The sequence below is a fragment of the Acanthochromis polyacanthus genome, chromosome 3 (genome assembly GCF_021347895.1).
Source record: "Acanthochromis polyacanthus isolate Apoly-LR-REF ecotype Palm Island chromosome 3, KAUST_Apoly_ChrSc, whole genome shotgun sequence".
Taxonomy (NCBI): Eukaryota; Metazoa; Chordata; class Actinopteri; family Pomacentridae; genus Acanthochromis; species Acanthochromis polyacanthus.
Window position 1 is genome coordinate 3,533,802 of NC_067115.1, and position 21,288 is coordinate 3,555,089.

At 40.3% G+C, this 21,288-nt stretch overlaps 2 protein-coding genes across 2 annotated transcripts; one reads left to right on the forward strand and one right to left on the reverse strand.

Moving 5' to 3' along the window:
• Positions 1-4,347: 4,347 nt before the first annotated feature.
• On the forward strand, positions 4,348-5,384 carry LOC127533277 (kallikrein-8-like). The gene is made up of 3 exons (XM_051945900.1): positions 4,348-4,399; positions 4,831-5,011; positions 5,186-5,384. The coding sequence occupies exons 1-3, from the start codon at positions 4,348-4,350 to the stop codon at positions 5,382-5,384; spliced, it is 432 nt and encodes a 143-aa protein (XP_051801860.1).
• A 4,159-nt stretch (positions 5,385-9,543) lies between these two features.
• LOC110962115 (protein CutA homolog) lies at positions 9,544-14,271 on the reverse strand. The gene is made up of 7 exons (XM_051945755.1): positions 13,737-14,271; positions 12,944-13,009; positions 12,644-12,792; positions 12,390-12,449; positions 12,208-12,253; positions 10,042-10,091; positions 9,544-9,881 (listed from the first exon to the last, which is right to left on the reverse strand). Exons 2-7 carry the CDS (start codon positions 13,004-13,006, stop codon positions 9,782-9,784), a joined length of 468 nt encoding a protein of 155 aa, XP_051801715.1. The 5' UTR covers positions 13,007-13,009; positions 13,737-14,271; the 3' UTR covers positions 9,544-9,781.
• Between the last annotated feature and the right edge of the window lie 7,017 nt (positions 14,272-21,288).

A 21,288-nucleotide genomic window follows, 5' to 3' on the forward strand; every position in this document is an offset into this window, starting at 1 on the left:
AATCGTGAAGTGGAATGAAATTTATTGGATATTTTATACTTTTTTAACAAATAAAAAACTGAAAAGTGGGGTGTGCAATATTATTCGGCCCCTTTACTTTCAGTGCAGCAAACTCACTCCAGAAGTTCAGTGAGGATCTCTGAATGATCCAATGTTGTCCTAAATGACTGATGATGATAAATAGAATCCACCTGTGTGTAATCAAGTCTCCGTATAAATGCACCTGCTCTGTGATAGTCTCAGGGTTCTGTTTAAGGTGCAGAGAGCATCATGAAGACCAAGGAACACACCAGGCAGGTCCCAGATACTGTTGTGGAGAAGTTTAAAGCCGGATTTGGATACAAAAAGATTTCCCAAGCTTTAAACATCTCAAAGAGCACTGTGCAAGCAATCATATTGAAATGGAAGGAGTATCAGACCACTGCAAATCTACCAAGACCCGGCCGTCCCTCTAAACTTTCACCTCGAACAAGGAGAAGACTGATCAGAGATGCAGCCAAGAGGCCCATGATCACTCTGGATGAACTGCAGAGATCTACAGCTGAGGTGGGAGAGTCTGTCCATAGGACAACAATCAGTCGTACACTGCACAAATCTGGCCTTTATGGAAGAGTGGCAAGAAGAAAGCCATTTCTCAAAGATATCCATAAAAAGTCTGGTTTGAAGTTTGCCACAAGCCACCTGGGAGACACACCAAACATGTGGAAGAAGGTGCTCTGGTCAGATGAAACCAAAATGGAACTTTTTGGCCACAATTCAAAACGATATGTTTGGCGTAAAAGCAACACAGCTCATCACCCTGAACACACCATCCCCACTGTCAAACATGGTGGTGGCAGCCTCATGGTTTGGGCCTGCTTTTCTTCAGCAGGGACAGGGAAGATGGTTAAAATTGATGGGAAGATGAATGGAGCCAAATACAGGAGCATTCTGGAAGAAAACCTGTTGGAGTCTGCAAAAGACCTGAGACTGGGACGGAGATTTATCTTCCAACAGGACAATGATCCAAAACATAAAGCCAAATCTACAATGGAATGGTTCACAAATAAACATATCCAGGTGTTAGAATGGCCAAGTCAAAGTCCAGACCTGAATCCAATGGAGAATCTGTGGGCAGAGCTGAAGACTGCTGTTCACAAACGCTCTCCATCCAACCTCACTGAGCTCGAGCTGTTTTGCAAGGAAGAATGGGCAAGAATTTCAGTCTCTTGATGTGCAAAACAGATATGACATACCCCAAGCGACTTGCAGCTGTAATTGCAGCAAAAGGTGGCGCTACAAAGTATTAATGCAAGGGGGCTGAATAATAACCTGGCAATAGCCAGATTAATAATTGTGTAGTACTTGATAGTACTCCACAATATCAATCTGGGACCGCTCCATGTAAATCCGTTCGGAGGAAAGTGGCACGGATTGGACAATGCAACAGTATGTCCCGCCTCTGACAGGTTTGTTTTTAGCCAATCGCGGCAAACTTTAATATCGTCATCGGGTTGCGCGCAGGTGCTATGGTGTGGTCAAAGTAAAACTGACTTAATAGCAGCATCTACAGGATCGCAGTGTTTCCCCTCCTATATGTCGTCGTCACACCCGGATATCCCGCCCCACACACGAATACTGCTGTGTGATTGGCCCGAACCAATTTGGTGCTGTACGAAAAGTGAAGGCAGGAGCGGAGCAAGATGGTTTCTTGAGAGATTTGTGAACTCACAAATATCGCGAGAAATCAACTTGCTGGCAAGGTTAGCCGAATAATATTGCACGCCCCACTTTTCAGGTTTTTATTTGTTAAAAAAGTTTAAAATACCCAATAAATTTCATTCCACTTCACGATTGTGTCCCACTTGTTGTTGATTCTTGACAAAACATTACAATTTTATATCTTTATGTTTGAAGCCTGAAATGTGGCGAAAGGTTGAAAATTTCAAGGGGGCCGAATACTTTCACAAGGCACTGTACAAACAAATCCTCAACCAGTGAGCTGCTGAATAACTCGACTGCTGTTAACCTCAGCTGTGTTACAGATTCCTTCCTTCTTAAATATGCATTAAAAGACAGCAAAATAATCATCTGATAACTCAGTGCTGAGCTGGTGCAGTTATATTTGTAATAACCTGTAAATGAAGTATGTGAAAACAGCACAGAGCATTAGACATTGACGTTGTGCGTTCACTTGCTGTAGCTCTGCTGAACATACTAAATCTTTGAATTGAACTAAGCAGTTTGAATCAACAGATTCAAACTCTGCAGGTTATGAAGGCCTGCATGCTGCTGACTTAAGTACCAGTCTGTCAGTGTGTATCAAGGCAGAAAAGTAGAGTAGAAAAGATTCAGGGGTTGCTTTTGTTTGTTTTTTTTGCCAGCACTGTTTGATTCAGTGAGCTGGATCTCGTAGCATTTCTGCATCACTTTCAACACAATGGAAAAGCGCATACATTCTTTAAGTCTCTTAAGTCTCTGTCTCAAACTAACAGATTATTGAGACTCACCAGCTGAAGTTCAGTTTGTTGCCTACAGATGTTTGCAGGAGAATCTTCTCTGAGTTTGTAGAGAGGATCAGTCACAATCTGACTGCAAGTCACACTGCATACTTTACTTCAGATATTTGAGCAGTCCCTCACAGTCATAGTATTTGTAACATTGCAGCCATCCTTTGTGTTCTGAGCTCCATCACAGTTATCAGAATATCTTCATTTTACTGTCTGTAAAATAGCAGTTAGATTATCTTCACACATTTACAGAATTTACAGTGTTCAGAATATCATAAACTAAACTTTTAGCAATTTGAACAGTTTAATATGCTGCTGTTGGGTTAGATTTCTTCCTTTATTTATGAGTGCATTATTATGCATTATGTTACTTCATGCACTGTCCAGTCTCATGCGTATGACAAATATTGCATGGGATATTTGCCTTGCATAATGGCCTTAAGATAATAACATGTATGCATATACATGTTTATCAGTAATTTAAGCAAAAATAAATAGTATGGAGATGGACCACTCTGACCTCTCCTCTGTTATTACTCAGCTAGCCACACAAGCACACACTGCTTCCTGCATTGTCTCTGAATGTTCACATTAGCCAACATTAGGTGGGTCATTTCACCTCATAGTTCTGAATAAAAGTCAAAAATCCTCTGAGTGACATACAGTAAAAAGTGTAAAAAGTAATTCAGCGCAGTGGGCTCACAATGCAAAACAACAATTACACAGATCATAGTTCATCTTACTTATTTCTCTGCTGTCGCTTCACAAAGGACAAAGCTGCTGATAAGTGACCATGACTTTGCATAAATGTGTAGAGTGTTGCAGCCAATAGGGTTTGATAAGGACTCAGGATGTGACTGGTGGCTTTGCAGGGGTCATTTGTTAACAGAAAGTTCTGCCATTACAGAGAGAACCACAGCAATGACGTGCCCGACGCTGCTTCTTTTATGTCTGTGTATCTGTGAGTATTCACCTATTTTATATGTCTATATCTAAATATACGTATATATAAATATATATTGAGATTTAATTCCTATTTCTTACTGTGGTTGCTGTTAATTGACCTGTAGGGTGAGGTTATAAAATGATGTAACACACTTAGCTGCATCAAACCTTTAAGAGGCTCTGTGGAATACTCCAACAGTAGATCTGTGCAGTATTTTATTCAACAGGTGCACATGCATGTCTTTGAGCAAGCAGATTATGCAATGTAGAAAGCTGCCAGTTAGAAAACATGTATGAACAATGACGAAAGCAGATGTTTTATGAGGAAAGAAATACATGTACCAGGTATATATTTTGGAGATTAAGACTGAATGTAGTCAGTAAATGTGTTTACAGGAAAATCTCACATGGAACTTATCAGCTGGAGAAGCGCTTTAAAGGGACATGTCAGAACCAGCTTATAACTACAGATGCTATAGAGACACCACATGGAAACTGCAAGGACTGTTACTGGTCAGCTTGGACTGGATGTGGTTTCTCCAGTAACTTTGTAATAGTGAAGAAGTTGTTTTAGGATCCAACAATTTCAACTGTGATCTTAGCTCCATGTGTATAAAAAATGACAAATAGCAGTTACTGGATTCAACTGCAGTTCTATGAGCACTAAGACATGAATGCATTGAAAGGGCAGAAAAGTGGCACTAGTTGTCCTCTGAGTTTACCAACCGCATTGAGATCTACATAGTTGTTTCAGCTCCTGTCAACAGTATCAGTTCTGCAGTAGGTACTTTTTTCTCTCCCAAAAATGTAAATGAAAAGTCTGGAGCACTTACGAAGGTTTGCTCTTCCCACCCCGTTCTTGAACTTCTTCATCACATTTGTTCATGTGATGACACTCATTTAGCTGATGTGGATGTCTGATGCTGAGCTTCAGATCAAAACCTACATTTACAACAGAAATGCTGGTTAACTTTTATCTCAAACATAAAATGACCTTTATAATGACTTTCTCAGGAGAGTCGTGACTCTGTTTCCATAAGTTGTAAATTATTACTAATTATAATTCTCCTATGGCCAGTATAATAGCTTCCACAAGAATTTGCATGACCTATGGAAGTCTTCGAGAGTCTACACATGCTTGTTCAGGTTCATTGTGTGGATACCGACTGACTGTGTATGTATGGAGACCTAAAGGCTATCCCCAACCCTGTGTCCAGACGGACTAGAAAGTAGTTTAACGACTGCACAGTTGTGGTATCTGCAGCTGTCCTCAACGGAGTTTAATCAAGTCTAAATACAAACTCCTTTTTTCTGTTTTACTGAGACTAGATTAGGAATATTCCACTGAAGACAAACAGCCACTGTTCTTTCTCACAGTCACCTGGTCCTCTTTCAGGTGTTGCAGTGAGCACGATGGTGGATCTGCAGAAGAGAATCATCGGAGGTCATGAATGTGAGCGTCCGTACCACGTCAGACTCAGAGGAGTTGCTGTTAACAGATCTTCCAGCTTGTGTGGAGGATCTCTGATCAGTGAACGGTGGATTCTGACTGCAGCTCACTGTGTGGAGCCAGGAAGGTAAGAAAATGACAGTATTACCGAGAATTCTGTAGCAGCTGAACCTACATTATATCTGGTGTTTATGTTTTAATGTTCTTGATGAGGTAAAATATGTTGAGAGGAAAATCTGAATTGCACTGACCTGCAGGGATTAAGCTGTATGTGTTTACTGTCTCATGTTTATCTTTGTAGGACCATATTTGCAGATTTTGGTGTCCTGTTAGATGGTGCTGCTCAAGAAGTACAAATCACTGCAAATCCTGTGATCTACACCGACAAAGACAACAACAACAACCACAGACAACATGACCTCATGCTGCTGCAGCTACCTGGAAACTCTAACATTCAGCCTGTAGCTCTTCCTGACTGTGGAGATCAACCTGGAATGTGAGTTGTGTGTTTTTCTGCAGAAAAGTGGTTTGAAGCTGTATTATAATAGATACTGACAACTTGAGCACTGCTGTAAAATAGAACATTCTACATTCCTGTGGTTTGTTTTGGATGAAAGAAAACATCTAAGATCCTTTGGCTGATAGTTGGGCCTTTCCTGAATGTTTGCAGTTAATTTTAGGGAATGCTTAATATAATATGATCCTTCTGCTCTCATTGCTCTTCTTGGTGTGATTTTGCAGAGTTGAGATTGCAGGCCATGCTGCCACCTGTGGAGGCCCGAATGACAGAAGGAGTGAGATGATTTTAAATTTTTTGTTCTATTTTCATAAATAATTAATAAATATTGAAAAAATATATGTATTTTCTTTGTTACCAAAACTGCTTTGTTCTTTACTTAATAGCCAAACATACAAACATTCATGTACTGTTGCTATTAAAAGCTCTTCTAACTGCTTCCAATGTAGTTTGTGGAAATATTTTAAAACTATTTTTCATGTCGCCTTCTTTAGAACCTGGTAGGTCACCAACTCTCCACTGTACAAACATCCAAGTTGTTGACTGTGAAGACCTCAAACGCACTTTGCTGGAAAAAGCCCAAAAGGTTTATCAAGTCAAGATGTACCAACACTGGTTCTGTGGCCAAAGCCCTGGAGTGGATATTTGTTATGTGAGTTGGCATTGGAGTTTTGACCATCTTCATACATACATTAATAACTCAGTAAATAAGGAAAAAACTAAGCATATCTCTCTCTCTTCCAGGGAGACTCTGGGGGAGGAGTGGTGTATAAAGACAAGATTTACGGTGTCATTTCTTTTCTTGGAGATCCTCACTATGTCTGTAGGAAAGCAGCTGCTTTCATGGACCTCTGCAATCCTGAATATGCAGCTTGGATTAACAGAACTATTGCCTGACAACAAAGCTTGAAGGTGTGACTAACTGTAAACAGACTGAAATGCCAATGCAGATCCCTCTCTCAGGAATACGATTTATCAGTCACACCTAGAGAAAATGTTATCACCTGGTGGTAACGTCCACTTGTATGGACCCAGGAAGAAACTGATTACAATTTGGAGGTCAGAGGTCAAAGGTCAAAGGCTGAGTAAAGTCGAGAAAAAATGCAAAATGATGATGAAGTGATGGCAATTTATATGTACAAGGTCAGAAGTCAACTCCACTGTGACATCTTAACGTTCAGTGGAAGCACTTTTATGGTCTTTATTCAACAGCTGAACTCCAGAGCAGCAGCAGACATGGTGGTCATATTTCACATTTGGTCCTGTATTGAATTGGTGTCCCTGATCCTTGATGCCCACTTAAAGTCTGGTGATTGTAGAGATCTTCTCTGCTGGCGGGCTGAAGATTTGTGTGAAGCATTTGTGCATTAGCATTTCTAGCTTCTTCTGCAGCAATGTTCATATTTAAAGGCTTAAGTCTGTTTTAAAGCTGTCAACATAATGATTAGATTTGATGGAGAAATACTGAATCTAATAATTCTGCATTCAGCCTAAATAAAAAATGTGTGTATAAAAAAAGTCTGCCAAATCCTTCATATAATATCACAGGACATCACCTCATGGCAGCAGTCCAGAAGATGCTGTGTGTCAAAATAAACTAAAACAATAACGTTTAACTTTTCAGCTGCAAGACTTTCTTTTGCAAAGCTACAGTTTAATCTCAAAGTGAAAAAAATAGTTTTAAAAAATGCCCCCTTGCTGAGGGCACATTAAAATGTGGTGCACAAAAACTGCCAGAAACATCCATCCATCCATCCTTTATACACCGCTTTATCCTCACTAGGGTCATGGGGGGTTCTGGAGTCTATTCCAGCTGACTCGGGTGAAGGCAGGGGACACCCTGGACAGGTCACCAGTCTGTCACAGGGCTACATATACAGACACACAAGCACACTCACATTCACACCTGCGGGCAATTTAGAGTAACCAATTACCCTCAGCATATTTTTGGAGTGTGGGAGGAAGCCGGAGTACCTGGAGAAAACCCACGCATGCACAGGGAGAACATGCAAACTCCATGCATAAAGATCTCGGGAAAGCCGGGACGCGAACCAGAGAAGTTCTTGCTGCAAGGCGAAAGTGCTAACCACTACTCTACTGGCATCACAACAGCATCCAACAAATTATGTTGCCTTTCTGTGGCGCCCTCTGTTGCCTGTTATAGATTACTGCATATTGGGTTGTCTCGTTCAGTTTACCCTGCAACAGACTGGCAACCTGTCCAGGGTGTCCCCTGCCTTCACCCGAGTCAGCTGGGATCGGCTCCAGCCCACAATCACGTGACTACCGAGAGCGAGGCCTTGTTACGTCACATCGCGATGTTTCGCGGGAATTTTGAAGGGGTGGGACATTTCAATCTTAAAGGCATAGGGGTCTGATTCACTCCTCAAATTGTGGGTTTTTGAGAGGAGGAGATTACACTAGCGCATTTGTCATTTTGACAGAAGCTAAGGAGAGTAAGGATTTAGTTGGAATTTAGTTTAGATATATCTAGTTGCATTAAATACATTAAATAACACACAGATACATATGCATAGATTCACTCATACACACACACAGATTCACACATGCACAACACACATTCATTCATAGACACACACTACACATATATGCACACAAACATACATTTTATAACGTTTTAAAACATTTATTGCAAGTACAAAGCAGTGTGAGAAGCAGTCCTGAGGCTTTTCCAGTTCTTTCCACTTAGATGCAGTTCTGACACATGACCAGCAGATGTCACTCTTCTGGTTGTGTCAAATGCTTGTGTCATTCTTGAAGCAGATGTGTCAAAGTGGTTCATTGCTTCATGAAGCTTCAGTTTCACCATCACTTGGTGGGACATTTCAATCTGACCAGGTCTTAAAAGGCATAAGGGTCTGATTCACTGCTCAAATTGTGGGTTTTTGAGAGGAGGAGATTACGCTAGTGCATTTACCATTTGTCATTTTGAGAGAAGTTAGGGAGAGTATACATTTAGTTAGAATTTAGTTTAGATATATCTAGTTGCATTAAATACATGAAATAACACACAGATACATATGCATAGATTCACACATACACAACACACATGCATTCATAGAAACACACGACACATATATGCACACAAACATACACATATAAATGGAACATTAGATGAGAAGAACTGATATTTAAATACTGAGACAGCATAGACAGTTACTTTTTCTGCATTAATACCGATTTTGTTTTAGGCAGAGAAGAAAATTCACTACTTTTTAGCAGGGATATTTTCTTGTAGTACTCTCTACTTTAGGTGTAGTGAGACAACATGATGGTCCAGGCAATGTAAAGAAACTAGATAAATGGTAAATGGTTGTATTTATATAGTGCTTTTATCCAAAGCGCTTTACATGATACATCACATTCACACACACATTCACACACTGATGGCGGGAGCTTCCGTGCAAGGCGCTAACCACGACCCACCAGGAGCAATTAGGAGTAAGGTGTCTTGCTCAGGGACACCTCGACACGAGCTCAACGGGCCAGGGGGTTGAACCGCAACCCTCCGGTTGTGAGATGGCCACATTACCCACTGAGCTAAGAATTTGTCAGTGTGCTGTAATGTATAGTAAATTCTGTATTTCCTGTATTTAAGGCTTATAGACTTAGGTCAAACCCCTGACAGTCAAGCTATTTTGCAAGAGCACCTTGTTCTTTTTGTTTTTTCTCAGTATTACGATGTTGTATTGTCAGCCATGTTGTCAGAGCTTTGGTGAAGTACCAAAGCCAAGTGTAATCTGCTGGCAGTGGGCTAAATAAATGTTTACAGGTGATATTGGTAAGTAATTCAAAGTGAAATAAAACCTAGTGTTGTATGCAATCATGTCAGTTGAACTACTGCATAATACTCCAGTTTGTAATATGTACATGAATGTAACTGTTGTCACGTGTTCACCAAGAAATACTTGAAACCAATGAAAAACACTCTTCTGCCTTCTTTCAAACCACTGTCCTTCCTAAAGAAATAAGAATTTTAATGATGTTTGTTCACTTTAAACACTTTCAGGTTCCAACAAGACTAAAGCAGATTGCGGTGCTCATCTCTGAAACCGACAGACCAACGCTGCCCTCTAGAGGTAAAAACACTACAGTATGAAATCACAGCAAAAAGAGGAGGGTGTTAGAAAATGTTTTTTTTATTCATTTCAAAAAAATAAAGTCACACAATGGGGAACCTTGTACTACCCAGCTTTTATGCAGTTACCAATGGTACAGATTGGGATGGCAGCGTTCACAATATGTAATATGTTGAAACACTGGGTGTGTGTTTTAAAACAAATTTCACAGTAATTTCAGATGCAATTTTACATCCATCCATTGATCTGTTCATTCTTCCACTCATCTGTCAGTCCACCCTTACTCAGGTACAATGTCTCCTATCCACTTCAGGTAGGGCGGGTTGCCCTGGTCAATAGGCAGGCTGATGACTTCAGCCACCTCATAAGGATGGTTAGAACTGGAGAGGACAATAGAAGTTACGAGTCAACCGAGTGCACAGACAGAGCAGGTAAAAATGAGTCTTCAACTCACACTCATCCACTGCAGAAAGGTGATCAATATAATGCCATTAAGCTGAAGTAAGGTGTATTTTGGCCAAAGATTAAAATGAAACTTACCGGACGTATTCGGCAAGAGCAGGCACCTTGGAACTTCTCGTTTTGATCATCTAGATGAGGAGAGAATTCATCAGACACTTGATGATTCACATTCTGAGTTTTAGGACATTAATGCTCATGACTTTTGACAGGTCTGATCCTCGAAGTCTGTCTCGACCCCCTTCTGCTCAATCACCTTTCCAAGCGATGCACACGATGGATGAGCAAGCTAGCATTGGCCACAGTTCAAAACAGTGTGACGTGTGAGTGAAGGATGTAAGACGCTATCATTACATAATCTGTCACCTCATTGAATCTCAGCAGACATATGATGTCATCAGCGATCTAAACCTAACCCTGTATAAAATTTAACAAGTGAAATGGACAAAAGATATAAGAATTTGAAAATAAGTAGCATCTAACAATCTTTTCTGAAATCAAAGCATTTAAGGTTTCCAAACTTAATGAGCCTTGACATCACTAACGTACCACTGTGGAAAGCTACAGTCCACAAAGAGCAGTACTGCCATTAATTTCTGTCTCTTCACACACTTTTAACAATCAATTGTAAGTTTAAGGACAGTCAGTGTGAACAAGCCATTTACTGAAACACCACTCATTGCTGAGAATGTGAGCTTCAGGGCTGACTCATTCAACAGAGAGTAAATAAAGAGGAGGGATGCCAGATTCTCATCTTTTTACACACTTCTATTTACACATCTTGTTAATATCTGTTATAATCCAAGAATTAGAAAAGTGTAGCCCTTCTATAGTCTTATTTGTTTAAGGTTGGTTCAGTTGTTGTCCTAAGTCTTTTATGTCTAAAACTGCAACTGTGTGTAAATTAGGTTATTTAGTAAAGAATAAAAAAGTATTTTTTAAATCAGTGACACTGTTGCTAAACTTGCACTATTATCTACAGTTGCTAGAGGCAGTCACACGTCCTCCCTTTCTGCACACTTTACTGCATCATAAATTAATTTTAAATGAATGTAAATGTTGTTTCTCCCATCTTTCCACAGTCAATAACATATGACAAAAAAAACCCAAGCATTTTATGCAAATTTATGAATACAAAACCCTCAAATCTTCAACTTATAAAAGTATTTTGATCCTTAATTCAGTATTTTGTAGAAGTGTGTCCATTACAGCTGTGCATGCTTTGGACACTTTGTTCAGCCAATCCTTTCAAGAACCTCCTCTAATCAGAGTAGATGGGCAGTGTCTGTGAGCTACCAGCTTCAGCAGGGCCGCTTATGGACAGTCAGAGATCTGTTCTGAAACACCTCCAGGATTGTCTTAGCTGTATGCTTTGGTTCGCTGTAGTGCTGAAAGATAAATAATCTCCTCGGTCTCAGGTGGATGAAGCAGGTTTTCATCAAAGACCCTCTGCCTTTGGCTGCATTCATCCTTTCAGCATCAAGTGGATTGACATGCTTTTTCCTCGGAGTGTCTTCCATCTGGCTTCTTTAGCATCAAGACCCAAGTGATGAAGTGTTGATGAGACGGTCATCTTTCCAGCAGGTTTTCCCAACTCAGAGGATTTCTCAGCCTCTATTATTGAGACTGTTGCAATCTTTTGTTGATCAAGGACTTATTTCTTGATTACTCGGTTTCACCAGATGGCCAACTGTAACTATGAAGAGTCCTGGTGGTTCCAAACTCATTCCATTTCACAGTTATTGAGGTCAATGTGCTCTTGAAACACTCAAAGCTTTAGAAACAGCTGCATATTGGCGCACAGGTGCATGCTTGGATAAGACGTCATCCCAGAAGTAAACAGACAGTTTCTTGGACTTCATGGCTTTGTTTTTGTCCTCACTGGTGTGTGCCTTTCTATTTCCAATCAGTTTGCCAAATGTGAAGCCTATTCACATCTCAAGGATTATGAATTTGACCACACTGTGAACTGTAACAGCAAAGGGTCTGAATACCTTGTAAATGACAGATTTCCGTTTTTGATTTTTAAAAAATGTGCAAAAAAAGTTTCATTATAGTCTACAACTGATGGGGGGAAAAAATCCATGTAATGGCATTAATAGTAACAGAGGTAGCTGTCGCCACAACAAGTAAGTTGGAATAGTACTAGCAGTGATCATACTTGTTCCATCGTTGTAAAAATAGGATTTAGCTGCATTTCAAATTAAATTTCACAGTGGACAATTACAAGAATTGGTCAGCACTCACCAGAAGCACTTCATTGTCCTCCTCAATCTTCCCCTGCCATTCATATCTGAAAACAACATGATTTCAGATGTAAAGCCGAAGTAGCGCATTTCAAATTCTGCTAAAAACAACCTGTGAATACTGAGATAACCGACACAGTCCAGTATAACATTACGCTGAAAAATGGCCATGTCAGAACTTACATAGATTTAATTGCTGGGACAACGTTGACACAAGCAGCTAGCTTTCTTTCCACAATACCCCTATGAGATAGAAGAACAAAATGAATCAAACACAACTGAAAAAAAACTGTCAAAAATGCTGAACCCTTTTGACTTCAAATGAATTCTAATCAAGCAGGACATCACACTTTCACTTTGTCAATTATTGTATAGAGATGTTAAAAAGATAAACAACAATAATCTAAAAAAGACAACCGTCTTGCTGAATAAACCACCTGGCCAAATCTTTAGCAACTGTGTCGTTTGGACAGGTGACGAAGGCGGCACAGTGTGTGCCCGACGTGTACGTCTCAGATGCCATGGAGAACGCCCTCAGTCCAACAGTCCTCAGCACTTGGAACATAAACACACTCAGCAGTATTGTCTGGAAGGAGAGACCACATGAGAAGATTAAACCCAACCCACAACAGGGCAACAACGGGTACGAATGACATTAAAACAAGGCATGGAATTTAACAAACATGCACAAACATCCCCACGTGAAATAAAGATTTGAGTCAGAGGCATGCACTCACCAAAATCAAAGCTTTAAAGGATCCACCTTGCAGCGTCTCAGCACTGGGCAGTCCAATGCGCATTGCCTAAGCCAGTGAAACACACAATGGTTAGTCAGTAGATTGAAGCATGGCTACAGAGGGACACAGATGTAAGGAAGCATGTTTGTTTGGTGCAGACCACTGTAAAAACCACATTAGCATTTTTACATTTGTTATGTAACTCATGAATTACCCATATCATCGTCACCTTCAGAACAATCACAATAAAATCTTTCAGTCTGCTGTGTCGGGCATGTATACTGATGTTTAAAAAAAAAGCAAAACTACAGAACCTGAAAGTGATAAGGGAGTCATGTTAATGCGTGAAATTAGGACTTTGAGGGTGTGGACCACAATAAAACATGTTGGCACAAATATGAAAGCAGTATTTCCATCAAATTCCATTGGGAAGACATACAGCTCACATGTTTCTGACTATGTCCACTACACACAAGCGTGCGCGCACACACACACTAATATATGATATATGATCATTTAACTGAACTTCAGCATGGGTGAACAAACTGTAGAAATTCAGCTATTTCTTCTCAATGAATCGTTGTTTGCACTAACTATGAAACTGTGCGGTCCACTGGTGAGTTCAGCCAGTAGTTAGCATGCAGCAGCACTAGCGTTAGCCGTTAGTCGTTGTGGTTTAGCGACCAAAACACTGAAAGAGCAACACTGCAAGACAAACTGGAACTGCTGGAGAAGTTTTTTAGTGTACTTGGGAACAACAGGACCTACTATGGGTATTTTTTTCGGAACTTACCTTCTGACAGCTGCCTCCCTCTGTGGAAGCGTAAGTGTTCCAAGACGGTTTTGATCCCTGCTTCAGCACGCCCACAATCACGTGACTATCGACAGCGAGGCCTCGTTACGTCACATCGCGCTGTTTCGCGCAAATTTTGAAGGGGTGAGACATTTCGGCTGAATCCCAAACCGCCCCCTCCACACTATCCCTACACACTACCCCTCCGTTTGCGCGTTCCCGCGGAGGGTCCTCCATATTAAGGGCCATCCCAAACCGCGTAGTGCGGAGGGAGAGTGGACTGTTCAGCCCTTAAATAGCGAGTCTGCATCGATGCTCACTCTGGACAACTTTTTCAGGAAGTGCAACGTCGAAATGGAGGAGGAAACAAACATATTGATGTGAGTTCCACATGCGTCCTTTATTTCTCCCACGCCTTTTTCACACTGACAGAACATCACAAAAAGAGTGGTGTAAAAAGATAAAACAAAAGAAACAAATCTTCTTCTCTGCTGACGTTTGATTTAATTGTGCACCCCCTGACACCTTAAAATTTGAACACAACTGACAGAATTCATTTATTCATTTGTTGTATTTGAAATGCCAGATAATAGGATTGGAAAACATGTGAGTGAAAAACAAGTGGGATGCTTTCGTCTTCTGGAAGCAGCAGCGATCCTTGTTAGTTGCAACCTGTGCCACAGCGCTACAGCCATGCACAGTAGGCGTCTTTGTGTTACCATGGCGATGACGTCTTCCGTTCTCCGGTGAGGCGACAGGGCATCCCATTCCTGACGATCGTATTTATACCCTCCCTCTTCAATAATAGGTGCCCTCCACAGCGGCGAGTGTGACTTCTTTTGGAGTGACACTCGGTCGTGGAGGGGGAGTGTGTAGGGTTCTTCTTCTTCTTCTTCTTCTTCTTCTTCTTCTTCTTCTTCTTCTTCTTCTTCTTCTTCTTCTTCTTCTTCTTCTTCTTCTTCTTGTTTTACGGCGATTGGCATCCAGCTTCTTGGTGCATTACCGCCACCTTCTGTTCCGCAGTGTGGACCAGGCAGTAGACTTGCAGACTTTCCTTTACCCGACCTAGCTCAAACTATCATATCTACAAACACCAAACAAAACACACACACACACACACACACACACACACACACACACACACACACACACACAAAAAAAAACAACTTCTAACTTGCACTCTCCCTATTTTAGAGGCAGTCATTTGTTTTTAACCTTTGGTTCATCGAGCTCAAGGGGAGAAGATTGGACTCTGTTCAGACAAGGGGATTGTGAACTTATTTGTATTGTGAATAATAACTATATATATATATATATATATATATATATATATTCCTGGTTGTCTATTTTCTCTTAAGCTTGGCGTCAGGTTTTACAACTAGGAAATTAACAAATATTTTTGGGTAAATTGTTAAAATTCTATACTAGCAATTAGTAAACTTTTTAAAGCACTGTAGCCATAAATATCACAACCACAAAATCAGACTTTTTCTTAAGTTTTCTTATTGATATTATTTGTAGTTATACATTTTTTTCATTATACATGATAACAAAAAAACACCTTAATTTCCCCACTTTTTTGGTTAGCTTGTTTGTTTTTTTTTCTTTAAAATATCAACATTTTACTACTTTAGTTGATATTCTGAGACGATGAAACGCTGATCAACTAGAGGGCAGCAAAGTGTAGGGCAGTGAAAGAATTGATTCAACTTACTGGGACATTTTAGCTTCAAGAGTTTTATTGTGTGGTTTAAAAAAAAGTAAATATGAAACATCCTACTTAAAGTTGCAAAGCATTTTGCTATATATATACACATACAAGAGATTCTTTTAACAGTGGCTTTCTTATTGCTACTCTTCCTCACATAAAGCTTTGGCTTTTGGAGAACAGGCAGCTATTCTGTTGTTTGCACAGTCTTGCTCATCTCTGCTGCTGAAGCTTGTGGCTCATTGGTGGAGTCATGGCTGTCTTGATGGCCTCCGTCACTAGTCTGTCTTGGATGGCCACTCATGCATTTCTTTTTAATGAAATCGACTGTAGACATTCAGCAACTTGTACATTTTCCTGTATCCATCTCCAGACATATTCCTTGCGTTAACCTTTTCACTTCGTGTTCTTTTGTCTTCACGGTGCAGTCACATCCAGGAGCCAGGTCACTAATTCTGAGACTTCTAGCACCAAATGGTTGCACTTATCTTGGATTAGGTGAGTTAATTACTTATGCCACCACATTTAATATTTTTCTTTAATTGACACTACTTTGCAAGGGTTAACCTTCCGACATAAAATAGCCTTTTTTTGTTCAAATTCTGGTCCCAACAGCCAACTTAAAATTACCATGATATAATGTTGAAAAGCAATTAAAGAGGGACACTTCCAATGGGGTGAATAATTTTTATACGTATGTACTTGCATTGATATATTTTTTTTTTTTAGTCAGCTACAGCAAGTGAAAAGAATAAGCTAGGGAGAGAAGGGAAGTAAACTTTAAGTTAAAGCAAAAGGGTAAAATAATGCATCAACAGAAGTTGTAAGAGTACCAGAGCACTATTCAAATCTATATAATTAGGTAAATATATCCCTGTCCAACCATTTAAATCAAACAATATTAATCCAGCTTTAACTGTGTTGACAATTATTTTAGTCATACTGAATAATGCAGCTGCATAAATATATGGACAAAATCTGAATTAAACAGATCTTAATAAATATTTTGACATTATTTTCTGACATAAATGACAGGTTTGCAACACCTGAATTGTTACGCTTTACTAATCAAAGTGCCCTGCTCTACCAGAAAACTACAGTTTACACAAGGAATGACAAGATAATTTTTACATTTCGATCGCACAGGGAGCTATCAACACAAGGACTAAATTGGGTTTGAAAAATAAAATACAAAAAAATCCACCTTAGCTGATGTAAAAGGTCTTTATAAAGTGACCTGAAATAACCTTATACGGGACCCTTGGAACATCTTTGCGTCTTTGTTTTACTCCACACACACTCGCATACATACAGCTCATGTATCATTTTTATGGAAAGAAATGTTTGTTTGGTTTTTTAACCTTGCTACATTTGATTTAAGGTATATGAAAGATCTGATTCACTTTAGTCACCTATAATATGGGACAGTGGTTAAAAATATGACCAAAGTTTTCTACAAGACCTGAGGTCACCAGATTCTCCAAGCAGTATGAGATAGAGATGGATATATAGATAGAATTATGCTAAATTGCTATGGAAAGCATGTAATTTGCACAAACACCGCGTAGTCTAACATCAACAGAATTATTACACATGCAGTGGCAGGAGACAACCATATGATGGCAGCTCTTGGACAGCAGACAGGACAGAAAATATCGTTTATCATCAGCTCTAGTAGTTACAACACACATCTACCATAAATCAGTTCTCATCAACAGAGTGCCAGAAATGCCTGTGATTGTGCCCACAAATGATGTTTGCTCTGTGTGTGCGTTTGTGTTATTCCTGTGCACAAGACAGAGAGCCACACTGTTTGATAATATCCACCACCTCCTTCACACTCTCCTGTCTTCACCCTCATCCTTAATAAAAAAATGAGACAAGCATGTCACACCTCCTAATATCCACACGCGCACACTCACACATGCGCACGCTCTTGACACGTGCACTCGGAACAAGACGGATTGAGCTGTAGCTGATGTGAGAGCTCTACCAGGAACGAACAGACGCGCATAAAGACGAAGCGAGAAGCATTAGAAGAGCTTGTCAAGCTTTTGCGAGAGCAATGAGGAGCGATGGAAGGAGGAGGGATATGTTGGTGGTGGTAGTGGGAGGGGGGGGGCTTGTTCCCATGGAAACTGTGCAGTCAGCACATCTGTACGTGTTATGCGCTGTCCTCTCTCATTGGCATCCTGCAGCCTCTCCCCACCACAGCTGGACATGACAGCATGCGCTCACATGTAGAGGACGCACACACATGCAAATACGTACAACTGCTTGCCCTGACCCCGTTGCCATGGTGACAATGGGGCTCAACTCATGGGATGTTATCTTAGTATATGAATCAATGCATATGTATGTCTGTGAGACCGAGGCCAGACATGCACACAAGTTGCTAGTGGCATCAGGCAAGTGTCTTGTCTGTTTCTTCACCAGATTTCATCCTTTTTTTTTTTCCCTCTTTCTCTTCTTCAACCTCTCTTTCTCTCCCTCTGCTCCTGTCTTTCTCCTTCTCTCCCTCTGTCTCTCGCCCCCTCTCCCTGGAAGCATGAGGAGAATCAATATGTTTTCAATTTGCAGCAGAGCCTTCCTCCTCTGCATTTTAATCAGGCTCCACTGGCCCTTTAACTTCCACAAAGAGAGAGACAGAGGGAAACGGAGAGAGACAAGAAGTGGGTAAAGGCGCACTTCAGCCAAAGGACATTTCAATATGCAACTAAGATGACAACTTAAGAACCAGTGGAGCATGTCCTGAAGAACATTTCTTTGCAGTCTCACTACAGGACATATGAGACGGACCCCTATAGAAAGCAGAAGTCTGGATGTCACATCCGGGCTGTCTGCTGTTCCACTGCAAGTTCTGTAAAACCAGCACAACGTCTCATTGGATGATCTATTCTCTAGTCTTTCTGAAAAGTGAAATGTGTGTTAGTGCTGCTTAGTCCAAATTGTCCATTCACAAACCCATACACCCTCTGAAATGTTTTGTGTGTGTTCTGTGCATTGACAAGGTGTCACTTTATCCCCAAAATCAAGTTTTAAATGAATCATGAGGCATCCGTGATTACAATTTTATGAGCACTGCCAAATTATTAAGGATCAAGTCAGATATATTTGAGCTTTTGAAATAGAATTTTGTGACTAAGATTTATGACGTGCGCTGAAGGCATCAGTCTGTCAAGCTGACAAAGTTGAACTCGATAGTGTTGGGCTTTGAAGGGGACGGCTGCTAAAACCAACATGGCAGGTTTTAAACAAACGCACAGTAGAATCATTTTCTCGACGGAGTGTAGAGCTCAAAATACTGTCGAGCAAGGATATGCTGCATTGCTGGGTTTGTTGTAATTGAGTTATCAGAAAGGTTAATGTGATTTGTGCTTTTTATGCGTTTTTTCTTTTTAGTTCTGCAGTGCAACTTGGATGTTCTGGTTCCTATAGATGCATAACAAACATCTGAGTAAAGCATGCTTTCTTGACACTAAAGTCTTTTTTTTCAGTGGATGATATAAAAACTTAATGTGCAGTTTTCAATCAGTTGTCATACTAGCGCAAGATTTGGATAAGTGAAAAGTAGATGAAAACAGTAGTTTGTCCTGTTGGCTCAAGCATGAGCTTTGTGCGTGCGATTGTATATTCTTATACATTCTCATTGTGCTGGTGTTCCCTGTTGCAGTTCTGTCTGGTGTTCATGTATTTGTATGTGACATTATGGTGTTTAAGTTGGTAGTTGCATTACAGCAAAAACAACCTCCAGTGTGACCCTTTCTATTATGTACATTCAGTCTTTATAAGCTCCTGTTGCTGTTTATCACTATAATAAATAGATTTCTCCACAGGGACTGTGGTGCTTGTATGACAGCCATCCTGATCTATTTGGACATATTCCATCTGAATCACTTCTAATGATGCTATGATCTGTTTTTTTTTTTTCATTAAGAAAGTGTAGTAAGTCTACATTTTTTCCACACAGAGATCAGAGAACATCAGTTATACGTCAGTGACTATGTAGCTGGTGAGAATTCAAAGTTTGAATCAAGGATACCTTAACAGTGGATGTTTCTTGCAGACATGGGAGCTTGAAGTCGGGTCCTTTGGATGGAATATAGACTTCTTTATGCTGTACACTTAATGAGGGCATGCATTGGTGTTACTTATGCAACAAAAATGTTATGCTTGCTATGTGTTTAGTCAAATGCTCTCAATTTAAGAGACAGAAATTTTGTCCAAATCAAGAATGAACCATTTCAGTGCTGGCATGAATATACTTGGACTTGTTAAGGACCTCCTCAAATAAAAAATCAAGTTTGTTTTTATTTTACTAGCATGCTTGGTGCAGCTTTGTTTACATGTGAGAAGATGCACTGCCTGGCCAAAATAAGTCCCCACCTGGATTTAACTAGGCGAATAGGTAAGGGCCTTCCATTGGCTAATTACTGCAGTGATGAATACGTTTCAGCTGCAACAACTTCTTTAACCCCAGCTGATGCAGTGAGGAGCTTCTCATTTCTTAGACAACCATGTTGGAAGACATAGCCTGTGGTCATGGAAAAGATATTATTCTCAGGAGGGTCAAATTTTTGGTCTTCATCAAGCAAAGAAAACAACTAAGGAGATTTATGAAATTACTAAAATCAGGTTAAGAACCGTTCAATGCATTATCAAAGCCTGGAAGGATTGTGGTGAACCATCATCTTTGAGGAACAAATGTGGTCTGAGTCCAGATTTACCCTGTTCCAAAGTGATTTGGGCATCAGGGTAAGACGAGAGGCAGACAAAGTGATGAACTCATGGACAGTGCCTATCAGCCTGTAGGGGTTAGGGTTATGACCTGGGGTTGGTCAGGTTCAGCAACATCATGTTCCCAAAGAATGAGATCAGCTGAACATACTGAATGATCAGGTCTTTCTATCAGTGGAGTTTTTCTTCCCTGATGGCATGGGCATGTTTTGAGATGAGGATGCCAGGATTCATGGGGCTCAGATTGAGAATGAGTGGATCAGGGAGCATGAGACGTCATTTTCACACCTGGATTGTCCTCCACAGAGTCCAGACCTCAGCCCCTCTGAGAATCTTTGGGGTGTTCTGGAGAAGACTTTCTCCAACTCTCCCATCATCAATATAAGATCTTGCTGAAAAATGAATGCATCTCTGGACAGAAATAAATGCTGTGAGATTGCAGAAGCCTATTGAAATGATGCCACAGCGAATGGGACCCCTACCCAAAGCTAACGGCTGGCTAACAAAATGATAGAGAGTGAGACTTTTTTGGCTGGGCAGTGTATATTGCAAGAGGAATAAGCAGTCTAAGCCACAGCTGAGAATTTCAACTATGAACCTGAAGTGTACTGATGCCAGGCTCAAAAGCACTGAGTAAGACCTCATACATTACGTGGAGTATGTAGCAAACCTGAAGAACCAATCCTGTCAACAGGCAGAGTGGAGCTTTCTCTGGCATCATTTTCAGTAAGCGTTTTGTTTGATCCAATATTGGCAGTAAACCACTTATTTGCTGTTGCACGATTCATCAAGAACTATCAAAAGCTCAAATATATTGAGTATCTGTATAGTATCATGTTTCATTCATCACTTACTTTTTTGAGTTATAAAAGGAAATGAGCATCTGTTTCAAAGGGTATTTTTGAAGGCACTAAATAATAGCAGAACTGTGAGCAGTAGCACAATTGCTGTAGAGACGATGCCAGTCAAAAGCACAAATCAGAGCAGTAGCAATTTCAAGATTTCTCATTGTTACATTTGTGAAGAAGACATTGTGCCATAACTGTCCCGTTGATCCAAAATTGAAGGAGGACAGATTTAAACTACCGAATATATCAGGTTTCAATA

Excerpts from the sequence above, each read along its gene's own strand:
- LOC127533277 (XM_051945900.1), top strand. The coding sequence starts at position 4,348 with ATGTCTGATGCTGAGCTTCAGATCAAAACCTACATTTACAACAGAAAT. Across the intron at positions 4,400-4,830 it reads CATTTACAACAGAAATGCTG|GTGTTGCAGTGAGCACGATG; the intron begins GTTAACTTTTAT and ends GTCCTCTTTCAG. Across the intron at positions 5,012-5,185 it reads CACTGTGTGGAGCCAGGAAG|GACCATATTTGCAGATTTTG; the intron begins GTAAGAAAATGA and ends TTATCTTTGTAG.
- LOC110962115 (XM_051945755.1), bottom strand. The coding sequence starts at position 13,006 with ATGCGCATTGGACTGCCCAGTGCTGAGACGCTGCAAGGTGGATCCTTT. Across the intron at positions 12,254-12,389 it reads GTCCCAGCAATTAAATCTAT|ATATGAATGGCAGGGGAAGA; the intron begins GTAAGTTCTGAC and ends TGTTGTTTTCAG. Across the intron at positions 10,092-12,207 it reads AGGACAATGAAGTGCTTCTG|ATGATCAAAACGAGAAGTTC; the intron begins GTGAGTGCTGAC and ends CTCCTCATCTAG.